This window comes from Procambarus clarkii, chromosome 44 (genome assembly GCF_040958095.1).
Source record: "Procambarus clarkii isolate CNS0578487 chromosome 44, FALCON_Pclarkii_2.0, whole genome shotgun sequence".
NCBI lineage: Eukaryota > Metazoa > Arthropoda > Malacostraca > Decapoda > Cambaridae > Procambarus > Procambarus clarkii.
Window position 1 is genome coordinate 18,013,030 of NC_091193.1, and position 25,761 is coordinate 18,038,790.

At 44.2% G+C, this 25,761-nt stretch overlaps 2 protein-coding genes across 5 annotated transcripts; both read right to left on the minus strand.

Moving 5' to 3' along the window:
- Positions 1–635: 635 nt before the first annotated feature.
- LOC123745379 (early growth response protein 1) lies at positions 636–9,859 on the minus strand. Its single transcript, XM_045725880.2, has 6 exons — positions 9,789–9,859; positions 7,149–7,231; positions 2,319–3,658; positions 1,953–2,071; positions 1,724–1,836; positions 636–1,138 (listed from the first exon to the last, which is right to left on the minus strand). The coding sequence occupies exons 3-6, from the start codon at positions 3,193–3,195 to the stop codon at positions 703–705; spliced, it is 1,545 nt and encodes a 514-aa protein (XP_045581836.2). The 5' UTR covers positions 3,196–3,658; positions 7,149–7,231; positions 9,789–9,859; the 3' UTR covers positions 636–702.
- A 45-nt stretch (positions 9,860–9,904) lies between these two features.
- LOC123745378 (uncharacterized) lies at positions 9,905–16,890 on the minus strand. 4 transcript variants are annotated; one of them, XM_045725875.2, is made up of 7 exons: positions 16,598–16,890; positions 16,231–16,288; positions 15,720–16,047; positions 14,961–15,012; positions 14,283–14,368; positions 12,391–12,615; positions 9,905–11,811 (listed from the first exon to the last, which is right to left on the minus strand). In XM_045725875.2, the coding sequence occupies exons 3-7, from the start codon at positions 15,795–15,797 to the stop codon at positions 10,672–10,674; spliced, it is 1,581 nt and encodes a 526-aa protein (XP_045581831.2). In that variant the 5' UTR covers positions 15,798–16,047; positions 16,231–16,288; positions 16,598–16,890; the 3' UTR covers positions 9,905–10,671. The 4 variants fall into 4 exon arrangements, with proteins under 4 accessions (XP_045581831.2, XP_045581833.2, XP_045581834.2 ...); XM_045725877.2 differs by having other exon boundaries at positions 16,231–16,291; XM_045725878.2 differs by lacking the exon at positions 16,231–16,288.
- Positions 16,891–25,761: the final 8,871 nt, after the last annotated feature.

A 25,761-nucleotide genomic window follows, 5' to 3' on the forward strand; every position in this document is an offset into this window, starting at 1 on the left:
CTTCATTCCCGTACTCACTCGTCTTTGAATATTGCTTCTTCATTAAAAAAAAAAAAGTATTTTTTTATTTAACCCTTGACAAAAACGGGAAAAATTAAAGAATTTAATTACAAGTTGACCCTTAAATAAGAGATTCACAGAGGCCAAGAAGAACAAGAAAGAGAAAGAAGTGGCAGTAGTTCCTCCTCCTCCTCTCGAATACCGACAACAACAAGAGTAATTCAGTAATTCGTCTTCTAGTCGCTGTTGGACGGTAAGAGCGACGGTCTCGCCTCATGCAAGTCGGCATTCAATCCCCGACCGTCCAAGTGGTTGGTCATCATTCCTTTCCCCCCCGTTCATTAGGATGGGTTAGTGGTGGTGGTGAAGACCGTAGCTTGGACGAGCATAGCCTGAGCATACGTTGATTATGCTCGTGGCGGACGAGCATAATCAAACCAATCAAGCAAAGACAATAAGTGGTTGGTAAGGCAAAAAAGCAACCACCGGAGGCACTTGTATACCACGTGTTAAATAGACCCCTTAAAAACACCACATTCCTGAAATCCCGTGTTAACTATATCGCAGTTGAGAACTGTCGCCTCTGCCATGCAGTTCTCCTTTGCAACAACTCTTTGAGATTTAAACACAAAAAGATAAATTATTCGTCTTTATTGCACATCAAAATGATCACAAGCACATTGTTATTTGATGAGAAGTGACTCAGGTTATACAGGGGTTCAAGATCTTGATTGGGGCTGACAGGAGGGTGATGGATGATCTTAAGGATAGAGGTATTTCAGGCGTGGGAGATGTGGATGTGGATGTAGATGTGGATGGTGGAACAGCAAATGTGCGCGACAGTGGTGCACATGTGGGCGATAAGATTGCATTCCAGGGTGAATGGTATGTTGATGGAGTGATATCCGCAGACCCGGGAGACAGGGGCGCAGATCCGGGAGACATGGGCGCAGATCCGGGAGACGGGGGCGCAGCTTCGGGAGACAGGGGCGCAGATCCAAGAGACAGGGACGTAAACCCGGGTGACAGGTGCGCAGACCCGGCGGACAGGACCGCAGCAAGAGGGCGTGTGGGTTGACGCGCGCGAATGTGGTGCGCCGTCCACATGTGTCTTGTGAGGGCGTCCGACCTGGTGTACCTGGAGAAGGGGACAAAAATATGTGTCGATTGATACACTTTCTGTTCCACGCTTTCCCAGCGCGGTGTGAGGCGTCGGCAGGGTACTAATGGCTGCCTGTTTTATATAAAAACAAAAAAATAAAAAGGCAACCATAGCAAATAAACTAATGATGACCAAACGACAACATTTCGGTCCGTCCTGGACCCTTATCATGTCGCATGTAACCGAAACATCGTTGTAGATAGTCGAGATTATATATATATATTCTTTTAATAGTACAGAACTTTAAGTCGCTTCGTACTTCATAAAGGTGATGAAGTACGAAGTGAAAGAACCACAAACAGGAACTTAACGAGTCATATTTTGTCTAGGGTTCGCTTGCGCCAAATGGGTTCTTTAGCGTGCAAGCAAGCATACCACATATGTTGCAAGCACACCCCATATGTTGCAAGCACACCCATATGCCGCAAGCACACCCATATGCTGCAAGCACACCCATATGCTGCAAATGAACTTATATGGAGCAAGCCTGTATAAGCATTTGTGTGAGGGGGGTACCATGGTGGGAGGACCTGTGTGTGCGAATAGAGTGCGTGGGCGTACCTGTGAAGGCAGGCAGGTAAGGGACAGGCGTAAGTGCACTTGGCGTGTACAGGCAGGTGAGTCCGCTGGTGTTTGGTGAGGTGGTCCCGCCGAACGAACCGTCGCCCACACTTCTGCAACACAACCATCTACGTCACTCTTACACTTTTGTGGCGAACAACAACAAAATCTCTTACATGTGGTAAGAACAGAAAATGAACTCATTCCAAGAGTAATAAACGGATAATACCTGGCAAAGAAACGGTCTGTGTCCGGAGTGGATCCTGGAGTGTCGGGTAAGTTCCTCGTTTCTGCAAAAGGCTCTCCCGCATCCGGATTGCTCGCACACGAACGGTCTCTCACCTAGGTCTGTAGGCAATTGTGTTAGTCGTGAATCGGTACAATATTATTTTAGTTAAGAAATTATTAAATATAGATTTAAGCTCACAAACTGAATGCACCAAAATATATTTTTAAGACACACTTCTGGACAACTGTTATTGATGGCCAAGTGGTTTTGGTATTTTTTTGTTACTTTATATTCATTAAAACTGTACGAGTTAAACTAAGAATTTGAAAGATCGACTGCCACAGGTGGGCGCCGAAGATGGCTTACTCTCAGCAGCGGTGGAAGAAATAAATTCTGACGATGATTCCTCCTTGACGATGGCCATGGACGCGGCTTCCGTCACCTGGGGCCTGTATGATATCTCCATTGCCGCCGTCCCTTTTTCAAGAAGAGGAGAAGCCAGTTGTTTGAACCCATACACTGTCCCATAGTGCAGAAGGTATGGGGCAACCCACTTGAAACCCGAGGACCTGTAGGGGCTGAGGTAGGTCACTTCGCGGACTTTGTACTGGTGTCTGAGGTTGAGGCTGGTCCAGGAGACCCGTGTGGACCAGTCGACTAAGTTTCGTGTAGTGCACCCACAGTTAGACTCGAATTCGCTGAAGACTCTCGAACTTCCCTGAAAGCTGCCGTTTGTGCAGCACAGTAGACTTCGGTGGACACCCGACGTCAGGAGAGGGTTGGGTGGTCGTGGTTTTATATTTTCCGCTTCAACATCGTCGAAAGACTTATGGTCGCAGTCTTCCTCCGGGATATCCTCAGAGTTAAGGTAAACCCGAGGCTCATCCCCACCAGTCTTAAATGGGTCTATGTTGACACCGGAGAATAGGCTTGTTGATCCTTTCATTAAACACTTCGCTTCTGTTGCTTGTAGACTCTCTGAAGACTGGTAGCCGCAATCTTTGTTCTCTGGTCGTCCGTTGTGCTTAGCCTGAGTACCTGGCTGCCGAGGTAAGGACACGCCACTCTGACTACGGCATCTGAACAGCCCTGGAGGCATCCAACAATCCTCACCCAAGTTACAAATCTCCGAATCTTTTCTGAAATGAAAGGCCTTGGAAGACTTACCGAAGAGCCGGGCCTTCGGGTTCACAGAGAAGGCTGCGGTGCCGTCGTACGGGGCGGTACACTCCAGTAGTGTCATGATGCTTCACAGTGCTTTAATAACTTACTTAAGACACGTTTGCCATCGTGTTAGAGCTAGTTGTACTGCTGTGGCGTTTCCTCTTGATGCTCAATTAGAGAGAGTTCTAGCACCTTGAACTGTTTAAAGTGTTCAGAAGACTTGACTCCGTGCATCGGACTCATCACATCTTTAGCTTTTTTCACATCCAATATCTATCAAGGTGCAAATAGGTCCGGATTACGAAATCAGGTGTGTGTGTGTGGTGTATGTGTAGATAGTCTTGCAGATCTTATGCCCAGAAGTAAACCACTTATTGACAAACTTGACAGTAATATCTTAGTTTTCTTGACGGCTGCAGGGCACTTCAAGTATGGATCTGCGAAGTGGCCCAAGTCGGCCAGGTGCGAAGGACAGTCTTGCTGGTAACCAAACAAGAGACGCTCCTCCACTACGACGAAGAGATGAAGATAGACACGTCCACCTGTCACCAGAAGATCCTTGGAAGTGGAACTAAGCTGAAACAGAGGTCAGCGTTGATTGTCTTCTCGGGAGAGGGATGGGGGGGTGTGGAGTGGTGGGGAAGGTAGTAGGGCTTGTGGTGGGGGTGGTTGGAGATAGTGTCAAGTGTTCATTGTTCGCCACGAATCTCAGCGAAGATAAAGAGCGACTATGCCACCTACAGTCGATCAAGAGTAGTAGAGTCCAGTGGCTGACACGGCTGTCAGTCTATTGTTGAGATTACCGGGAAATAATGACAGTAATATATCAAATGAAGTGTAATTTTGTGTGTGTGGTTTTGGGGGGTGTTCTTGTTGGGTGTATCAGAGAGAGAGTGTGTGTAATTACTATTTGTATTTGCTATTTGTGTCTGCAGAATCGAACTATTAGCTCTTGGACGCCCGTGTTTCTAACCAATTTATTTTTCCTCTATAATGTCTACTACATATATTTACCTTATACACGCACACACATCCCTAGGTGTAATTTATTATTTGTATCTGCAGAATCGAGCTATTAGCTCTTGGACCCCGCCTTTATAACCAAATTATTTTATTTTCCTCTACTATATTTACTACATATATTTCACACACACACACACACACATACACACACACACAGATGGACCAAAGAGCCAAAGCTCAACCCCCGCAAGCACAATTAGGTGAGTACACAGACAAGCATGTGTGTGTGTGCATACTCACCTAGTTGTGCTTATGGGGGTTGAGCTTTGGCTCTTTGGTCCCGCCTCTCAACTGTCAATCAACAGGTGTACAGATCCCTGAGCCTACTGGGCTCTTATCAAATCTACATTTGAAACTGTGTATGGAGTCAGCCTCCATCACATAACAAATGGAATGCATTAAATAGTGAACTACTCTGACACTGAAAAAATTATTTCTAATGTCTTTGTGGCTCATTTGGGTACTAAGGTTCCACCTGTGTCCCCTTGTTCGTGTTCTACCCATGCTAAAGAGTTTGTCTTTGTCCACCCTGTCAATTCCCCTGAGAATTTTGTAGGTGGTTATCATGTCTCCCCTTGTGTATGTGTGTACTCACACACACACCTTGTGTATGTGTGTGTGTGTATTCACCTAGTTGTGCTTGCGAGGGTTGAGCTCTGGCTCTTTGGTCCCGCCTCTCAACGGTCAATCAACCAATATACAGGTACCTGAGTCTACTGGGTTCTATCATATCTACACTTGAAGCTGTGTATGGAGTCAGCCTCTACCACATCAGTGCCTAATGCATTACATTTGTCTATTACTCTGACACTGAAAAAATCTTTCTAACGTCTCTATGGCTCATTTGGGCACTCAATTTTCACCTGTGTCCCCTTAGTGCGTGTGCCCCTTGTGGTAAATAGCCTGTCTTTATTTACCCTATCAATTCCTCTGAGAATCTTGTATGTGGTGATAATGTCCCCTCTAACTCTTCTGTCTCCCAGTGACTTGAGGTTTAATTCCCGAGATCTCTCCTCGTAGCTCATACCCCTCAGTTCGGGTACTAGTCTAGTGACAAACCTTTGAACCTTTTCCAGTTTAGTCTTATGCTTGACTAGATATGGACTCCATGCTGTAGCCACATACTCCAGGATTGGTCTGACATATGTGGTATACAAGTTCTGAAAGATTCCTTACATAAGTTTCTAAAGGCTGTTCTTATGTTAGCCAACCTGGCATATGCTGCTGATGTTATCCTCTTGATATGAGCTTCAGGGGACAGGTCTGGCGTGATATCAACCCCCAGGTCTTTTTTTCTCTCTCTGAATGATACTTTGTATCATGTGTGTGTGTGTGTGTGTGTGTGTGTGTGTGTGTGTGTGTGTGTGTGTGTGTGTGTGTGTGTGTGTGTGTGTGTGTGTGTGTGTGTGTGCGCGCGCGCGCGAGTGCGTGCGTGTGTGGAGGGGCGGTTGGGGGCGTGATTACTTAAACCATCACCACCGTCCACGTGCCAGATAATATACAGATAACCACTCGATAAAAACACTGTAACAAAGACAGTGGAAAGAGACCCGCCACCGCACGCTCATCTCCTGCCCCCTCTCCCATCTACCCCCCCCCCCTCCCCCCACCACCAATCTACCCCCACCCCTCCTACCATCAACCACATCCCGAACTCCGTCTCACTCACCCGCCTCCATCAACCATCGGCTTTCACTGCAATTATCAGATTAAAATGAGATGTGTAGTTGGGTACACGTCACATACTCTCAGTCCGGACCGCGATGCTGCCATGACAGCGAGATGAAAGCTGTTATAAGCAACGACGGCACAAGAATCACTGACGAGTTGAATGGTCTGAAACTTGATTGGCATGTTTTTTTCAGGTGATTAGGAAGAAGGAAAATCAAATGAAACTGAGGATAATTATCCAGCGCTCATAATAAAGACCCCCAACGCGAAGTGACAATGATTTACACAGTTCTTCGGCAGAGAACGAATCCACTCGTCTGAGCTCGAGATACACACTCATACCTCTCACTGTATTTCCCATTTCTAAACTTCCCTTCACGTATGGCTCTCCTTCTTTTTTACTCCCCCCTCCCTCTCAAAAAAAAAGAGAGAGTGGGAAGAGAGTACCATTCGTTGATATGTCTTTCATGCAGACATAACTTGGGGCAGATAAATAGCGCTCCTCCTCCTCCTGGCTGATAACAGAGTCGTGAACCGATAGGTCTTTCTTCATCTCTGTTTCCCCATGTATTCCCCAATCCCCCAGACCCACGCCCCACTCCTCCTGACACCCTTCTCCCCCCCCCCCACCCCAGACACCATCCCCATCTCACCCAAATTTCAAAACCCTCACCCATCCCCCTATCTCTCCTCCATCCCCCACAAACTCCAAGCCAGCATCCCATTCATCCTCCCCTTCCTCCCCTCCCCCTTGCCAATCAGCTCATCCTCCAACCTCTCCATCCTCTCAATCCGCCCCCATCACCACCTCCACTGCAGGTACCCGCCCCCCTCTCCACCTCCCTCTTTGTGTCTCAATCACTTGGCACAGATAACCCATCAACACGACCCCCCCAGTGCCCGATTGGGCACTGGGGGTCGTGTTGGGCACCATGGGCTAGCCACCTGCACATTTAAATAGCTGCCTCTTTACCAATAAAAAAAGGGAGCCTGAAGCAGGAACAGGCAGAGAAAAATGCAGAGGTAGAGAGCAAACTCTCTCCCACCCTCCTTGTAACTCTACCATTCTTTATCCAGTCTCCGAGTCTTTGACGAATAACACAAAAGTGTTCAAAATTGTTAAGACACAACTTAATTCTCTTTCACAGGCGATCGATTTAACGTTTAACACAAACAAGGAACAACGGTTTCAAGATCAAACACGCCACAATGTGGGATTGAGAACAAGAGATGTTTTTTCCACCCATATGGCTATAAACCCATGGAATCACCTACCCCTACATATTTACATTCATATGTTATTATAACACGCAAAACACACACACAAACATTACTTACAAGTATATTTTGGCCACCACAACTATGTAAGAGTCGGTGGCGAAGATGTCCGCCTCTGTGGTGTCTAGGTGGAACATGGCACTCTGTCGGGGGGTGAAAGGCAGCACTATTAATTCCTGCAGGTAGGTTGGTCAGCCTACTGCACCTACCTCACCAGGTGGGGCCACCACCATCAAACTAATTAAACTCTGCAACGAACTCCCCCCCCCCCCACCCTTGATGAACAGTACAACGACGACCACCATCACTCCATGTCGAATGTAGTACCTCAGTTGATAATATAGCTGCGTACTTTTACATGCAGTTGAGTACAGAGAGACAAGGTACTGGAGCCAGTAGACAAATATCTGGTTACAGACTCTAGTGTAGGTACGTCAGCAATAATGCCAAACCGTTAATATGATCAGAGAGAAAAGGGGAGGGAGGGTTAACCTATTTTCATTTATCGGCGGTGTGGCACTCATTAATCGACTGTCAAACAGGTTACTGGAATTGGAAGGCAGGCCTAGAGTGTTTGAAACAAGGTTCACGAGTGGTTCTTTCTAAAAGAGGTGAATGTTATCAAAGCTATGTTCAACCCGTCCTCGACTCAAGTCCATTACATCCAGTGGTCGACCCCACAGATGCATTCATAAATGTTAACATGCTGTTCATTCAAAAATGGGAATTTTCTCTGTCTCAGATCAGAGTTTTCTCGTTGCCAAGCTACTTTCCCCTGTGTTTGTGATGGGTTACAATTGTCCAATTTCCTATCCACTGGTTACTGAAAATTGATTCACTTTTTTTCTTAGGTTAAACTGGTTTTTATATTTTTTTGCTTTTTGTTCACAGTTTTTTGAGAAAGAAAACGTTGAAGGGGGTGTGCGAGGTGGCGGCGGCGAGACGATGGTCTGTGGTATAACGTGGACAAAGTTAGAGATAGAGTAGTAAATACATAACATGATATTAGGAGAGTAGACAAGGTACAGGCGACTCTCTGGAGACACTATAGGTAGGAGTTCAATTGTCTGCAAGAAAAGACCAGACATTCCATACATTGTAAACATTGAACATGCCGCGGCCTCTGGCTGCTGACCTCTGACCTCAGCGACCTCTGGCTGCTGACCTCTGACCTCAGCGACCTCTGGCTGCTGACCTCTGACCTCAGCGACCTCTGGCTGCTGACCTCTGACCTCTGACCTCAGCGACCTCTGGCTGCTGACCTCTGACCTCAGCGACCTCTGGCTGCTGACCTCTGACCTCAGCGACCTCTGGCTGCTGACCTCTGACCTCAGCGACCTCTGGCTGCTGACCTCTGACCTCAGCGACCTCTGGCTGCTGACCTCTGACCTCAGCGACCACTGGCTGCTGACCTCTGACTTCAGCGACCTCTCGCTGTTGAGTGAACGCCATATCTCTTTAAGTGTATTATAGTCTTCTCGGCTCATACCGGGAAATCCATTGTTTCCTCAAATTACAGTTTAGTTCATTTATTATGCACCCCATACCCATCTTGTGGGCGGTAGTGGAACGGGTTACAGAGGCACATAATGGGCTCAGGGACTGAACTCCAGAATTCATGTAGCTAAGCAAGTTACAGTCTTGATGAACTAGTTACAAAATTCAATGCACATCTTCATATCAACAATGGGCTCGAGACCGACCACAAGTACAGTTTCTAAATTAAGCAACTGACATATGTGGAGAGCTAGTGTCACAATTGATGTGTTTATCCAGCACACCGCCCCCCATCCAGTGGGCAGCGGTGGAGAGGTTACAATCACTTAGTTACTATCTACAGTTAAAACTGGGGATATTTGGCTAAGATTTCTGGCAGCAGATCATTTTGATTTAAATGTTTACATATGTGTGACAATGTCAGACCACGAAGGAACGATCAAGACAAGAATTTCCTTAAGTCCTTTCGTATTTAATAATATATCTCCAGAAGGATCATGTATACATAAAGAATTATATATATAAACATATATGTATAATTGTATATATTTATATAAACATATATGTATATAAACATATATGTATATGTATAAACATATTATATAAAAAGACATGTATATATATGTTTACACATATACAGGACATACAAGTGTACATACAGGACACCTCATGGAAGTCTACGGCGGCGGCCATACGCTTCCAGGGTGCAGCTACTCTCTCCATCCTCAGTTTGGCATTTTTATTTTATATTTAAATATTTACATGTAAAGACATTTTTTTCATTTGCGCACTGCAAAGTGAATTTTCATATAATAAATTTATTTATATCCAAATATGATTAAATGAGAAAATTAGTATTACTCATGGAAACTTTCAACGAGCTTCAGTAATATAAGGCCGACACAACAGATGGCTCTGATAAAACGTAAACAAACATGATGTCATTATGAAACGTAAAATTTTGTTGTTTTTTACAGCTTTCAGCACAGTTCTGCTACCGCGAAGATTATCACAATACTCAACCGCTCAGTTAAACCGCCTTCAGGGCTCTAGTCGGGTGTTTATTTCTTACATAAATACCAGCAGTGATCAAAATGCTTTACATATATTTCTTCTAAAAAGAATTTCCCTTAAAAGTCACAGCCTAGGCAGAGGCCGCAATTACCACTAAAGAAAAAAACAAAGCAGAGCTTAATAACTTACCTTTTTCTCTTATAACAAGAGATCTACGAGGAATTTATGTAGGAAATAATTCGCCCTTCCTTCCTGACGCCGAGGTCGACACTAAAGTAAGATTAGTAAAGAAAGGAAACTCTCTAAGGTCTTTCACTTTTATTGCAAGTGGCAGCTAGAAGCATTGTTTTGCCATCTAGTAGACGTCAAATTCATGAAAATTAGAGAATTGTTATTTTTGATGGGTAACTATTGTACAGATATCACAGAATGTTTAATGAATGATAAAACTATTTATACATTTATGTTAGTTTTGTTCCATATTCTCTTATTGTTACTGTCAAATGTAGACGCCCAGATATATTTGTAGCCACCCCACGTCTACATCAGCAGTGGTGTAAACTCTCAGAGATATTTCTAGTCTAGCCTATATCAAACCTAACACCCGCAACACCTAAGTTGATTAATCTTATTGTTTGAACCACAGTTCTGGGGCTGTATTGAAGAGCAGTGTGACGGCTTAAGATATGGCTAGTATTCCTCCGCCTTAGATCTATACATTCATATTGAGGCTATATAAGTATCATTGGCTTCAAGATGCTACTGGCCTCTGATACAAACATGTTAGAACTCATGGTTTTGGGGAGTTAAGAGCAATTGGTTATAATAATCTCATAAAATTAAAATGCCAAGTTCAAGTGCAAGGAATATGGAGATTAATTCTACTTGGAGGGTGAAAGCCTATTGTTTACACGGGCTGTACTCCAGGTAGAAAGGAGCCAGCCAACTCTTATAATTACACTTTCAAAGATGTAGGTTAGATTTGTTTGAACAATTTGATGTCAGTATCACTTTGTTTTGAGTTATTGTTTTGCTACTGTCCTGGTGGTAGAGGAACATCAGAGGATGAGTCTCACAGCTTCGTGCCCCACTGTTGTTCCAAGCGAGGCGTCCGGCTTGGACTCTCAGTGCGTTCACGAGTCCCAGGGTCTATGAAGCCCTCGGTGTTTGGACGTGACAAAGGGCTGGATGTTTCAGTATTTGTGTCCGTGTTCGTCTGCTCCTCACCGATCTGAGATACACACAGGGGCTGGCTGGCAGCCTGACCGGAGAGATGGATAACAGGTTGACTAGAAAGTAAGGGTATAGGTTGACTTGGGATTTGCGGTACAGGCTGATTGGACGATTGTGGCACAGTCACAAGGTTAAGCTGAGCAGTTGACGAAACGTAACCCTGCGGGCCGGGCTGAACTGGTGAGAGGGATGGGGCTGTGGAGCCTGATTGGGTGCTATATCCAAGCCTCTGACTAGGGGAGGGCTGACTGACGGAGGGAGCTGACGCGCTCCAGGGGGAGGGTTGAGTGTGGTGACGAGTCGCGTTGAGGTAGTGACCATTACCAGGAACCTGGATTGGTTCCTCGGACGCCACATCTGTGGGGGGAAGATGTGGCGTCCTACCCATGGCGTTCATCTGCGATGGATGGGCGTTCATCTGCGATGGATGGGAGTTCATTTGCGATGGATGGGCGTTCATCTGCGAGGGATGGGCGTTCATCTGTGAGGGATGGGCGTTCATCTGCGATGGATAGGCGTTCATCTGCGATGGATAGGAGTTCATTTGCGATGGATGGGAGTTCATTTGCGATGGATGCGCGTTCATCTGCGATGGATAGGAGTTCATTTGTGATGGATGGGCGTTCATCTGCGATGGGTAGGCGTTCATCTGCGATGGATGGACGTTCATTTGCGATGGATGGGCGTTCATCTGCGATGGATAGACGTTCATTTGCGATGGGTGGGCGTTCATCGGCGATGGACGGGCGTTCATCTGCGATGGGTAGGCGTTCATCTGTGATGGATGGGCATTCATTTGCGATGGGTAGGCGTTCATTGGCGATGGGTGGGCGTTCATCAGCAATGAACGGGCATTTATCTGTGATGGGTAGGCGTTCATTTGCGAGGACTGAGCGCTCATCGACGATGGACTGATGTGCCTCTGCGATGGGTAAAGAGGCACGGTGAAAGTGGAGCCCCTCAACACATACCGCCATAACTGTAACAAAAAAAGATTTTAACGTTAACGTTAGGCCATTTTACAACAACATGGTGGTAAATTTGATGTAGAGTGAAGCATAGGGGGGGGGGGGTTGCAGACGAGGCTGAGATTGTCTGGAGAGATCATCGGGAAGTTGATATACGTCTCTTTGGCTATAGCAGACTCCAGGATCTCCACCTAGGGAGGAGGAGTGGCACAGTGCTTCGAGGTATTGGTAGGTTCCTTCAAGAGACGATCATGGCTCGGAAACTCACAGGAATGTGAAGTTAAGGTTTCAGGTCTAAAGTGGTAGCGGGATCGAACTAGGGTCCCTAGGGGGATGGGGCGGGAGGCTATCTCTTACGTACACACACCACTTTCCTCTCATCCACTCTCCAATTCCACCTTCATCCTTCACTACCTCCACCCGTCACTACCTTCAACACTCAATCTCCAACATTCATCACCTCCAACACTCACTATATCCCCAGTCTCCACTTATACCTTCTAATAATCGCTACTGACATCACCACTACCCACACTGACACCACCACCACCACCACCCTCTCTGACACCTCTACTGACACCACGACTTACTATCTTCTGCAGGTGCCAGGCGATGGCCCCGAATACGACGGCAGGGACGAAGGTGAAGCTACAGCCGAGGAGGGCGCTGTACTCGTCAATCCTCCAGGGGGAGATGTCCTCGTAGGTGACGCCGCTGCCTATGCACAGCACCACACCCGCCAGCACCAACGTGGACAGGCACGCCAGCAGACGCCGCACCTCCATCAAGGTGGCCGCTGAAGGGAAGGTCGGCGCCTGCTCCCGGGGGCAGGAAGATAGTTGGAGTCACAAATTGTGGTGGAGCTCGAGTGCGAGTCACAGGATGTGGGTGAGGAAGGTGGAATATATATTTTAATCTGAGAGAGAGAGAGAGAGAGAGAGAGAGAGAGAGAGAGAGAGAGAGAGAGAGAGAGAGAGAGAGAGAGAGAGAGAGAGAGAGAGAGAGAGAGAGAGAGAGAGAGAGAGAGAGAGAAAGAGAGAGAGAGAGAGAGAGAGAGAGAAGAGAGAGAGAGAGAGAGAGAGAGAGAGAGAGAGAGAGAGAGAGAGAGAGAGAGAGAGAGAGAGAAAGAGAAAGAGAGAAAGAGAGAGAGAAAGAGAGAGAAAGAGAGAGAGAAAGAGAGAGAAAGAGAGAGAGAAAGAGAAAGTTACAGTCTCCGTGGTGTAGTGGTAAGACACTCGCCTGGCGTTCCGCGAGCGCTATGTCATGGGTTCGTATCCTGGCCGGGGAGGATTTCCTGGGCGCAATTCCTTATCTGTAGCCTCTGTTTAACGCAACAGTAAAATGTGTACTTGGATGAAAAAACGATTCTTCGCGGCGGGGATCGTATTCCAGGGACCTGCCCGAAACGCTACGCGTACTAGTGGCTGTACAAGAATGTAACAACTCTTGTATATATCTCAAAAAAAAAAAAAAAAAAAAAAAAAAAAAGTGTAATAACATTCAAATGAGGTTTAATAAAGACCTTTCCTACCCTCTGTACCCCTGTGTGCGGTACCAGAAGTACTGTACATGTTCCACGCTATACTGGGCGTCGCTCTGCCAGCGATCACATTCCTCGCCTCTCGCAACACATCAAAATTTGCCTTATATATTTATCTACAATATCACTATCCTAACAGATGATCATACATATAAATTCTCGTAAAACACTTTGGAACGGATAGTTCAAGTATGTTTATTGAGACCAGAAAGAAAGTACATCTTAAAGGGATAGAGTAGATTAGGCTATTTCTACTCCCCCCCCCCCCCCCTGGAACGGATAGAACTCTGGCGGAAGAAAAGTAAACAAATAGGTGTTCAAAATGGAGTCGAATCTGAAGGGATTAAAGTTCCGAATGAAGTGTCGCAAGGTTCATGTTGCTGCCTGAGTCCACATTACAAAATATACCTAACATACTATGATTTCTGGAAAGGTGACAACAATAGAGAACATTTACTTCCATGACAAGTTACCGTCACAATCTCCGCAAATGGTCAAAAGTTGCAAGACTCTACTTATGGGATAAACCAATTCTGACCTCAGTTGTTATAATGAAAATCCTACTTTGCTATTGGTGGAAAAAGAAGTGAACCCTTACGAAAGTTCCCCCAAAACAGTCAAAGCAAAACTTGTGCCGAGACCAGAGCTGAAACGCAGTGCGAGATTACCTAGAGATATGTATGTAAGTCTACGGTTTTCAAAATCAAAGTCAATCGTTTGTTGGCTTACGAGCGGTACAAGATTTAGAGCCACACGCATTATCTACCTACTGTCATGTGACAGTAACTGTCCTCGTGCCCTCCTGTCTCACTGCACCCGTCATGTCAACATGAGGACGGTTACTATGTCATGACAGTGGACAGTATCCGTGACTCTTTTAGTCTTGCACCGCACGTAAGCTAACAGCGGGAGGTGGGCGGAGACACCCCTGCAGCCACTCACTGTGAGGATAGTGATGACGAGGATGGTGACGAAGATGTAGCCCACGTTGACAGCAATCTGGCCAGCAGCTACGGCCAGCGTATCGCCTGAAGAAGGTATTATTAAGATACTGTGGGGCCAGATTCACGAAGCAGTTACGCAAGTACTTACGAACGTGTACATCTTTCCTCAATCTTTGACGGCTTCGGTTACATTTATTAAACAGTTTACACGCATGGAAACTTCCCAATCACCTGTTGTTATTGTTATAAACAGCCTCCTGATGCTTCGGAGCTCATTAACTGTTTAATAATTGTAAACAAAGCCGCCAAAGATTGAGAAAAGAAGATGTACAGGTTCGTAAGTGCTTGCGTAACTGCTTCGTGAATCTGGCCTCTGGTCAGACATGACCCCTTTGGCCTCTTCCTCTACCGTGTCTAATACTCAAAATATTTTCATTCAAATAAATTTCATAATTCTGTTTATTGTTGTTTATTGTTGTTTTTTGTTTAATCTGTCTATTTTCCTTTTGATTGTATAAGGTATGTGGCTGTTAATGCCTCATTTAATTTGTTGTTTGTTAAGTACGGTATCCTTTCTGGCATTATTATTACTACTAATACCACTACCACCACCAGCACCACTACCACTACTCCCACCCCACCACCACCACCGTAACCACAAGCGGCCAACACTTACCATAGTCAAGGCAGATCCCTCCCAACACGCCAGAGGTCGCCATCCAAATGGGCTGAACGTGAATATGTATATAAATAAGATAAATATCAATACGTGAGAATAATAAAAATATCTTTCAAATACATCAATATTACAATAATAAAATAGTGTTAATTAGTAAACGAGAGAGAGAGAGAGAGAGAGAGAGAGAGAGAGAGAGAGAGAGAGAGAGAGAGAGAGAGAGAGAGAGAGAGAGAGAGAGAGAGAGAGAGAGAGAGAGAGAGAGAGAGAGAGAGAGAGAGAGAGAGAGAGAGAGAGAGAGAGAGATCACTCGGGACGTACAGAAGAACAATAGGGAGAGACGTCAACAATAACAGAGGTAGACACAGAGAACAATGTGGACAGACATTAAGAACAACAGACTCAAGAAAAGAACAACAAAGACGTAAAGAACAACAGGAACAGTCGTCGAGAAAAACAGGGACAGGCGTCAAGAACAACAAGGCTTGATGTTAAGAACATTAGGGACAGACATGAAGAACAATAGGAAGAAATAATAACAAAAGAAAATGAAGACCACCAATATAAAACAGGAAGTTATTCTTGAGAACACGAGTACAAGGCTTCAGACGACCGTTAGTACACGAGTACAAGGCTTCAGATTTCCGAGAGGGACACGAGTGCATCATCAATGAGTGTCAATCAAAGAATTACGGAAAGACTTTAGAAACCAACGGAAAACGTAGAGTAGCAGAGGTTAATTGAAGGACATGACCTGACCAGCGAGACGGAGCCGAAGACGATGGCGGTGACCCTCAGGGCCTCAGGACTACACAGGTTGTTGGCCGAGTCCTCCATCGTGTACAGTCTATATAGTTACTCGACCACCTTCCAGATAGACTGTTGCTACACGGGCCTTCGCCTTCCAGATCGACTCTTGGTACACGGTCCTTCGCCTTCCAGATCGGCTCTTGGTACACGGGCCTTCGCCTTCCAGATCGGCTCTTGGTACACGGGCCTTCGCCTTCCAGATCGGCTCTTGGTACACGGGCCTTCGCCAACCTGCTTACCATTGCCATCTCCTGCTTAACATTGCCATGATCTCTTACTTCAGGTCACGGAGAGATGGAGAGAGAGAAAGGGAGAGAGCTTATTAGAGATTAAATAACTAATACACAGAATCTTTCTTTTTCGTTATTGTTATTGTTTTATGTGCGCAGGTGAGTACAGGAGTTCTGACTCAAGCCAGCAAGCTGAGCTTTCCCTTACCATAGCTTGTTGTAAACATTACCTTCTAGTTTTCCCTGGAACACGACCCACCAATCTGTGTACAACTGGGTATCCAATTACTGCTGGGTGAACAGGGACAAACCGTTAAGAATCGGGTTAAAGGTACAAATAAATGTTATATAAATTATGTATACATCACCCATGTGACTTTTAAATCTTTTGACATCATAATAAGAATCAGATAATCAAGTGATGAGGACTTATATGTATCCCGGCAGTTGGGTACAGCAGTGATCTTGCGTGATGCAGAGTCGGAGTTCGATCCCCGAGTTCCCAGGTGATTGGGTACCGCTCCCTCACTCAGTACGCTCTCAGTTCATCATCCTTCATACACCTTCCCCACAACAATAACCTGATCATTACCTCACCTTGCTAAGGTTGTAAGTGGACGGCGGACGCTGGCAGCCAGCGAGCGACTGGGTGGTAGATTACACCACAAACAGGGTACAGGGGAGGGGGAGATAGCAGCCACCACTTGTGAAATAAGTTATCAGTTGACGCGATGTCAGTAGTTGCTTGTAACGAGGTGACCATTAAAAGTATACGAGATCCTCCAAACGCCACGTTATAGTTAATGATCAGGTATACTACGAATGCTGCTATTGGCAGCAGTAAACTATCATACCAGCTCCGTCACGCCACTATAGTGCGTGTATGTAATGTTGTTTACAGTTCAGAGCTGTAAAGAAGGATATCTTATCTCTCCATAACCTGACAGCGATACTATTTTGTTTAGTGGTATGATACTTCATTGTTTTACAAACACCGGTACAAGGCATGAGCACTTTCTTCAACGTGCAAATTCCATTCAAACAAAGATTCAACTCATTTGTCTAATTCTGGTATATAAAAAATGTGTATTAATTGATTATATTTTTATTTTATTCTACTTATTCGTATCATAATTTCCATTATATTATACGAAGCAAAGTTAAATATGGCAACCTGATAGTGTATAACATATGTTAGCAATGTATCTCAAGTATGTAATGAATCAGAACTCGCTAAACTAATTTAGACGGAAAAATACATGGGCTAAACTTTACTAACGTGACGGTACACAGTATACAATACAATATAATACAATGGTTTTTTTTTAAAGAATGTGTGTATACAAAGACATAGGAGTAATGTACAAATTGTAAAGACAGGAGTTACACAATCTATGAAGCTACTATAACGCAAAACCTTTCGGGCAATAATGCACGAATAATACAACTAATAATAATAATAATACTAATAATACTAATACTAATAATAATAATACTAATAATAATAATACTAATAATAATGCAGTCTCGGTAATAATGAACGAAGATATTACTTAACTTACCTTGAGCAATATAACATGGAAACTCTGAAGGATATGACATCAACGTTCATGGGGTCTCTGTCCACACACCCGTGGGACGTGTCTGGCGCTCACAGACAGACGGACAGACAGAAAACAGACGGAGACGAGGACAGTGTAGCGGGTGTGGGTTACTGCCACACCCCCAGTGGGCAGTACTCCCTCTATAGACTGTTATGGCCGAGATCACAATTGGGCCATATACGGCTCTCTGCGGTGTTATGTGCTTGTTCCAACGTACAGGTAAGAAGGTACTCCTTATTCTCATATCAGATATAGACAAAAATACAAGTCATAGCTTCTTATCATCCTTTGCAAATGACACAAAAATCAGCATGAAAATTACCTCTGCTGAAAACATTGAAAAATAAAGTTTTTTATTGACAATGATCAATAAAGTTTTCGACTGGGCAACAGAAAATAACACGATGTTTAACAGTGATAAATTCCAGGTACTCTGGTACGGTAAAAATGAGGACCTTAAACATAATAGAGGGTACAAAACACAATCAAATCTACCCATAGCAGGAAAAAGAGCATGTAAAGGCTTTGGGAATAATGATGTCTGACGACCTAACATTTAAGGAGCATAACCAAGCAATTATTGGGTCAGCCAGAAAAATTGATAGAATAGATTACGAGAACTTTCAAATCCAGGGATCTCATCACATTAGTTGTACTATTCAAATCACGTGTGCTGTCCCGTCTTGAGTATTACTCAGTACTCACTTCCTCCTTCAGAGCAGGAGAGATTGCTGAAATAGTGGGAATACTGAGAACATATACGGCATACATACATACATACATACACGCGATAAAGCACCTAATTTATTGGGATCGTCTCAAAGTTCTCCAAATGTTCTCACTAGAAAGGAGACGAGAGAGATATCAAATGATATACACGTGGAAAATACTGGAGGGCCAATGTAACAAACTAGGCTGTTGTAAGAATTATCCAGAGTGGTTTATCGACAAAAGAGAATGGGAAGCTGAGCCGCATGGTGACCTGACCCCCAGGGGAATTCGCGGTGGAAATAACCGACGCTTTGTTCATATCTGCGTATAATGAATCATCCTATAGTATTCAGTAATTTAGAGAAAATTAGCCTTTATTCATTTTGCATTAAAATTGTATTGTATAATAGTACTGGATACAATATCAAGAGTATTCTAATTATTGAGTTTAAGTCACCATCAGTGACGTCACGAATCAGATCTAACTTTTGAGGCGGAGTGACCGGCGGTCATAGGTCAGCAGGGTTGACATGTCTAATATTTCTCAAAGTTTTAATAACCATTTTTGTGATCGGGAACAGCTCTGCCGTTAGATGTTTGTAATTTAATTCAGTAAAATAATTCAACCAGTCTGGATCAATTAAGTACAACAGAGTTTAATTGTTATAACTTAACCTTGCTAAAGTAACTGGGTAAGCGATGCGGAACAATACAATACTCTGTCTGGGGTAGTCCAGACAAGGAAAAAATCAGTGTGGTCACGGAAGCAGCTAGGAGAGGTCAAACATCTTACCTCTCCCCAAGAACAGGCCCAACACCTAGAACTGTGGTCGCCCAAGGTATAGTTGCTATTGTTAAGTATAGAAATAGTCTCATTTGCCACTCAGGTCAAGTAGGGAGTGTTAAATTGATAGGGAGTGAACATATTTAGATTTTGTTTTAGTTTTCGTTTAATAAATTAAATTTGTTATTAATTTGCATTTTATTGTTTCCATGTGTTTTATGTGTATACTTGTCCTGGTCACGTGGTCCACACGAGGCAGAGTTGCATTGGGCGCCGATTCTAACATCGAATCGGAATTATCATTACCGTGTAATTTATTCCACACTCAAGGTCATCGTTTATAGTGGGGATCAAGCCCCTAGGTTGATTAATTAGCGTGATCGATCCAGACCTCGATCATTGCTCTTGTATTACTGGTCTGGTGGTGGCAGCAGAGGTGACTCTAGGGTTTTGTTCAGAGCTTAGGTCACGTCATACTGGGTGTAGAATCCTAAGTCGGTCAATCGTCTTAGGACCACGTGGCGTGGAGTTGGCTTTGGTAAAAGTTTTGGAGTCCCTTGGTTTAGAAATAAAAGTAAGAATACGGGTAGAGGGAGTAGAAAGAAGGAAGAAAAGAGAGAGGACCTAAACCCATGTTACAATGGTGGCAGCGGTGGGATAAATACCAGATGAACGAGCCTAGATGGAAAGAGATTATTGAGTATTTAGAGGGAGGAAAATACCCCAAAAAGAAAAAGAATTTACCTATTCATGATTTTGAGATGAAACAGGGCGTCCTGTATTATGTTAATAGCCAGAATGATAGGGCAGTATTTCAGCTAGTTATTCCGGACGCGTTGCGGTCATCAGCGTTAAAGCTCGCACATGCTTCAAAAATTGCAGGGCATCCGGGGATCTTTAAAACGCACTTAAAAGCAAAGTCTCTATTTTATTTTCCAGGATTACTTTCTGAGGTAATCAATTTCGTGAAGTCGTGCCCTCGTTGCCAGAGGAGGAAAGGTACCCTTAAGGTACAAGCCCCACTTCAGGAATTCCCTGAAATTCGTGAACCGTTAGATCGTGTGGGGGCCGATCTGATTGATTTACACCACAGTCATTCAGGTAACAGATATGTGTTGGTGCTAGTTGACCATCTGTCTAGATACACTACACTAGTTGCATTACCTCAGAAGGATTCTCGTACGGTTGCAGATGCGTTCTTGCGTAGGTTCGTTACTGTATTCGGACCTCCTAAAGTCTTAGTCTCTGACCGGGGTCAAGAATTCAATGGGAATATATTTAGAGAAGTTTGTAAGATTTTAGAGACAACTTCGGCTTTTACAACGGCCTACCACCCACAAGCAAACGGAATGACGGAACGGACTAATCGTTCAGTCAAGGATATGCTTGCAATCCTTGCTGAACATGATGCAAACACCTGGGATGAACACCTACCCTATGTTCAGTTCGCCTTGAATACTGCCATCCACCAATCAATTAACACCCAACCACTTCATTTGTTTACTGGTAATTCATGCAATTTCCCGTCAGGTCTGCTTAACAGACATAATGTTGCATACGGGGAGGACTATCCTTCAGAGGTCCTTGGAAAAATGAGAAATGCATGGAATATTGCAGCTGAAGCGTCCAAGAAGGCACGGACTCGGTATGCTCATTTTTATGACAAGAAAGTGCGCCCTCTTGAGTTGAAGGAAGGAAGCCTCGTATTGAGAGTGAATGAGGCTGCGCCCGCCAATCAGAGCAGGAAACTAGCTCCGAGGTGGCGAGGACCCTATAGAGTAATTAAAAGGGCGGGGCCGGTTAATCTTGTTATAAAAGGAGTGTTCGAGGACCAGGTGGAAAGGACAATTCATGTAAATAAATTGAAACATTATCATGCTAGAGAGGAATTAGAACTGCCTTCAGCGGGTCTAGTTCCTGACTCAGCAGTGCTGACTCATGGCTTCACCGACGAGTCAGAAGATGAGGATGACCCTCTGTCATCGCTCATCAGTAGTCAGGTGCAGTCTCGCCACCCTATGGTGACGAGATCTCGCGCTGTACAGTAAAGTAACTTCCTTAGTTAGTATAATTTAGTATTGATTAGATTTTCCTGTAAAGGCAATGAGATGTACTATGTCTATACTTAACTCAGGTAGCAACTTTTACCGTGCTCTGGGGTTCCACCTCCACCAAACCCAGAGTATATCTATGCTTCCGCTGTGTTGTGTCTGTCTGTTCCCAGGTCTGATTGGTACACCGACCCAGTTGTTCCAGCCACACGTGAACCCTTGTCTGTAAAGACCGAGGGGGGAGGCACGTTACACAAAGCCCTCCCCCCACCAGACCCAGTAACCCATACATCAGTTACTTTGGGGATGAGTGACTGTCCAAGAGTCACCCGGCCGACGCCTCACGTCACTAACGAGGTTGTCAGGGCCAGCGAGCTGTCCACATTATAGCAGTCACCGGAGGTGCCATACAACGCCGGGGTAGCTGTCTCGAGATCACCACTACCCACCTGCTGCGTCATCAAGACTGCAGTCATTCCAGCAGTGTTGGAGGAGAGGTCAAGAAATGGAAAGCACGTAGCAGTACTCAAGAATTTCGCCGGAAGATTAATGATTACGTCATCTGAAGTAACAAGAAAGCAGAAGTAAGGCGGTCACAGGTGGAAGGCACGGTTTCCCTACAGAGTACCGGGACTCGCCAATAGAAGGTCGCAAAATTGTCTCCTTTGGCCTAAAGTCGGCGGTACGAGGGTATGCACAGTTGGTGTTTACGGCCTAGTAACCTGGTGACATCAAGAAACGCCTGAGATGACGTGAGCAATGATGGAAGACGAGATTCACCTGTTCTGCAAACAAGCAACCCGCCTCTACGACCTTCTAACATCACTCCTGCTAAGAGACACCGTTGGTACATCCAGTTCTGCTCTGCTGTGGTCATCTGCGACAAGTTTAACATCAAGACTACCGTGTGAACTGTGATTGATATGAAGGCGTGTGGACTGTCGAGAGCAAGATTAATGGCCGAAGTAACAGTATTCTACAGCTGTCACTTGGCACTCCGCTCTACTACACTCTGTCGTCATTCAAGAGTACCGGATGGGAGTACAAGAGGACCAGGTATTGTTGTCTACACATGAGAAGAAGCAAGATCGACACCGTCATCGTCAGCGACTACATTCAGCATCCAGCAGCATCGATTTTTTTTTATCGCTTACTCAATATGAACAATTGATACAAACAACAAAGTGGCTCTGAACATCTGTGTAAAGAACATCTGGACACTTTTGTTTAAATGTTGAAAAACAGATTTAGAATCAATACTTTATAAATGTTGAAAAACTGATTTAAGATAATAATTCTGGTATAATATATGAATTTTACTCTATAAATTGGTCAGTAATCAAAATCGAAGCCCCTGTGTAATTGTCTCAGCCCAGAACAAACGGTTATGGAAAATTATGTTGTGCTATTTTTTTCAGAATGTTTGAACACAGGAGAGGCGGACCAATATAAACATTGACACTTCTAGTGAGTGAGAACACTTGGCTGTACAGTCAGCTGAAACCTGTGATATAGTATAGGAATTTTTTTTTATATTTTTAGATACATGTAATAAACGTTAGGTGTGTTCCTTAACATGTCAAGGTTGACATTGATTGGGGAGTGGTTAGTACACGGATGAGTGCCTGATAGTTCCGTAGTACGCTCCCGGATGACTGAAAGTTCAGTCTGAACTTATAACTTTAATGTTTGTTTGAGCACGGTGTGGCCGGCTCTAGAGGACACATGGACTTGGCTAGTGAAGAGCCAAGAGAGTTTAATAGCTAGTTTTGATGGTAGAGTAGGGACATGTTATTTAGCTATGTCAGTAAGGATAGGATGTATGTTTCCTGATATTAGAGGATTGCTGTCAGTTGACAGCTGAGAAATTTATGAAATATGAACATGTTTATTATGATGTTGGACTATTATTTGTCAAATTTTATTAGTTAGGTTAGCTTTTGTTTGTGGCATGAGTTGAATTGTGGGTTTGGATACTAAACCTCGTGAATTTTAACAAATTAACAAGGTTTACTAAGTGCTTGTGCGGGGGGGTTGTAACAAACTAGGCTGTTGTAAGAATTATCCAGAGTGGTTTATCGACAAAAGAGAATGGGAAGCTGAGCCGCATGGTGACCTGACCCCCAGGGGAATTCGCGGTGGAAATAACCGACGCTTTGTTCATATCTGCGTATAATGAATCATCCTATAGTATTCAGTAATTTAGAGAAAATTAGCCTTTATTCATTTTGCATTAAAATTGTATTGTATAATAGTACTGGATACAATATCAAGAGTATTCTAATTATTGAGTTTAAGTCACCATCAGTGACGTCACGAATCAGATCTAACTTTTGAGGCGGAGTGACCGGCGGTCATAGGTCAGCAGGGTTGACATGTCTAATATTTCTCAAAGTTTTAATAACCATTTTTGTGATCGGGAACAGCTCTGCCGTTAGATGTTTGTAATTTAATTCAGTAAAATAATTCAACCAGTCTGGATCAATTAAGTACAACAGAGTTTAATTGTTATAACTTAACCTTGCTAAAGTAACTGGGTAAGCGATGCGGAACAATACAATACTCTGTCTGGGGTAGTCCAGACAAGGAAAAAATCAGTGTGGTCACGGAAGCAGCTAGGAGAGGTCAAACATCTTACCTCTCCCCAAGAACAGGCCCAACACCTAGAACTGTGGTCGCCCAAGGTATAGTTGCTATTGTTAAGTATAGAAATAGTCTCATTTGCCACTCAGGTCAAGTAGGGAGTGTTAAATTGATAGGGAGTGAACATATTTAGATTTTGTTTTAGTTTTCGTTTAATAAATTAAATTTGTTATTAATTTGCATTTTATTGTTTCCATGTGTTTTATGTGTATACTTGTCCTGGTCACGTGGTCCACACGAGGCAGAGTTGCATTGGGCGCCGATTCTAACATCGAATCGGAATTATCATTACCGTGTAATTTATTCCACACTCAAGGTCATCGTTTATAGTGGGGATCAAGCCCCTAGGTTGATTAATTAGCGTGATCGATCCAGACCTCGATCATTGCTCTTGTATTACTGGTCTGGTGGTGGCAGCAGAGGTGACTCTAGGGTTTTGTTCAGAGCTTAGGTCACGTCATACTGGGTGTAGAATCCTAAGTCGGTCAATCGTCTTAGGACCACGTGGCGTGGAGTTGGCTTTGGTAAAAGTTTTGGAGTCCCTTGGTTTAGAAATAAAAGTAAGAATACGGGTAGAGGGAGTAGAAAGAAGGAAGAAAAGAGAGAGGACCTAAACCCATGTTACACCAAGTCCCAAATCTACACAGTAAAATAACAACATACTGGAGTGAACGATATGGAAGAAAATGCAGAATAGAACCTGTGAAGAGCAGGGGTGCCATAGGCACAATAAGAGAACACTGTATAAACATCAGAGGTCCACGGTTGTTCAACATACTCCAAGCAAATTAATTAAATATGAGGAGAAAGCTCCAAGCCATTACGACTATATAAGTTTAAGAAATATTGCCGGAACAACCGTGGACATCTTCAGGAGAAAACTAGATAGTTTTCTTCACGAAATGCCGGACCAACCGGGCTGTGGTGGATATGTAGACCTGAGGGCCGCTCCAAGCAGCAGCCTGTTGGACCAAGCTCTCACAGATCAAGACTGGCCTCGGGCCGGGGTTAGGGAGTAGAACAACTCTCAGAACACCATCAAGCAGGTATCGAGGTACCAAGCCGGGCAGACTACGTAGCACCATCAGTGTCGTTGGATATTCAAAAAGGCGCTAAGGATGCCGATATGAGAACAGAAACGCATAAGGCGACCGATATCAAAGGTATCAGATTCACCAAGGATTTTGTTGAGGGACATTGGGAAAGGACGTCATACGACCGCTCTGAGCATACTTTTGAAACTATGACTATACTGTTGTAAGCCACAACTTCCCTTTTTGGTCGCTACTTTTACACAGAAAACGCGCCTCATCACACGGGGTTCGAGTATCCATCTATGTCTCTTCCTCCTGCCTTTGTTCGTGCTAAACATTTCGTTCTTGTCCACTTTGTCAACACACATGTCTTGTGTGTAGTGATCATGTCGTCTCTTACACTTCTCTCAGAGTAGTCTCCTGTGGAATTTAATTGATTTTGCTATATGTTTTTTTGTCATGTGGAATTCTACAGAGCTACATACTCTCAGCAGTGGTCTATCATACGTAGATAGCGTATGGTAGAGATCACAATTGATCTCTACCTGCAGAGAGATCTAGAAATGAATACGTCTGTAGGGTCGACCGCTGGATGAAATGGACTTGGTCTGAGGACGGATTTACTTGTGTACAGATTTCTGAGCTTGAGCTCTATCATATCTACATTTGAAACTGTATATGGAGTCAGCCTCCACTACATCACTTCCTAATTCCACTTATTGAATACTCTTGACACTGAAAACGTTCTTTTTAACGTCTCTGGCTCATTTGGGTATTTAGTTTCCACCTGTGTTCCTAGTGCGATTACCACTCTTGTAAAATAGCGTCCTTATCTACCCTGTTCATTTCCCTTGGAATTTTATGTGGTTATCATGTCTCCCTGAACTAGTCTGTTTTCCAGCGACAAGAGGTAAGAGTTCACACAGCATTTCCT

What these genes read in the sequence shown, in the direction of transcription:
- LOC123745379 (XM_045725880.2), bottom strand. Translation starts at nt 3,195, where the DNA reads ATGACACTACTGGAGTGTACCGCCCCGTACGACGGCACCGCAGCCTTC. An exon ending in ACAGACCGTTTCTTTGCCAG is followed by an intron (nt 1,837 to 1,952) that starts GTATTATCCGTT and finishes GTTGTGTTGCAG; the next exon opens with AAGTGTGGGCGACGGTTCGT. An exon ending in TTACCTGCCTGCCTTCACAG is followed by an intron (nt 1,139 to 1,723) that starts GTACGCCCACGC and finishes CCCCTTCTCCAG; the next exon opens with GTACACCAGGTCGGACGCCC.
- LOC123745378 (XM_045725878.2), bottom strand. Translation starts at nt 15,797, where the DNA reads ATGGAGGACTCGGCCAACAACCTGTGTAGTCCTGAGGCCCTGAGGGTC. An exon ending in TCTTCGGCTCCGTCTCGCTG is followed by an intron (nt 15,013 to 15,719) that starts GTCAGGTCATGT and finishes ATTCACGTTCAG; the next exon opens with CCCATTTGGATGGCGACCTC. An exon ending in CCTGGCACCTGCAGAAGATA is followed by an intron (nt 11,812 to 12,390) that starts GTAAGTCGTGGT and finishes TTTTTGTTACAG; the next exon opens with TTATGGCGGTATGTGTTGAG.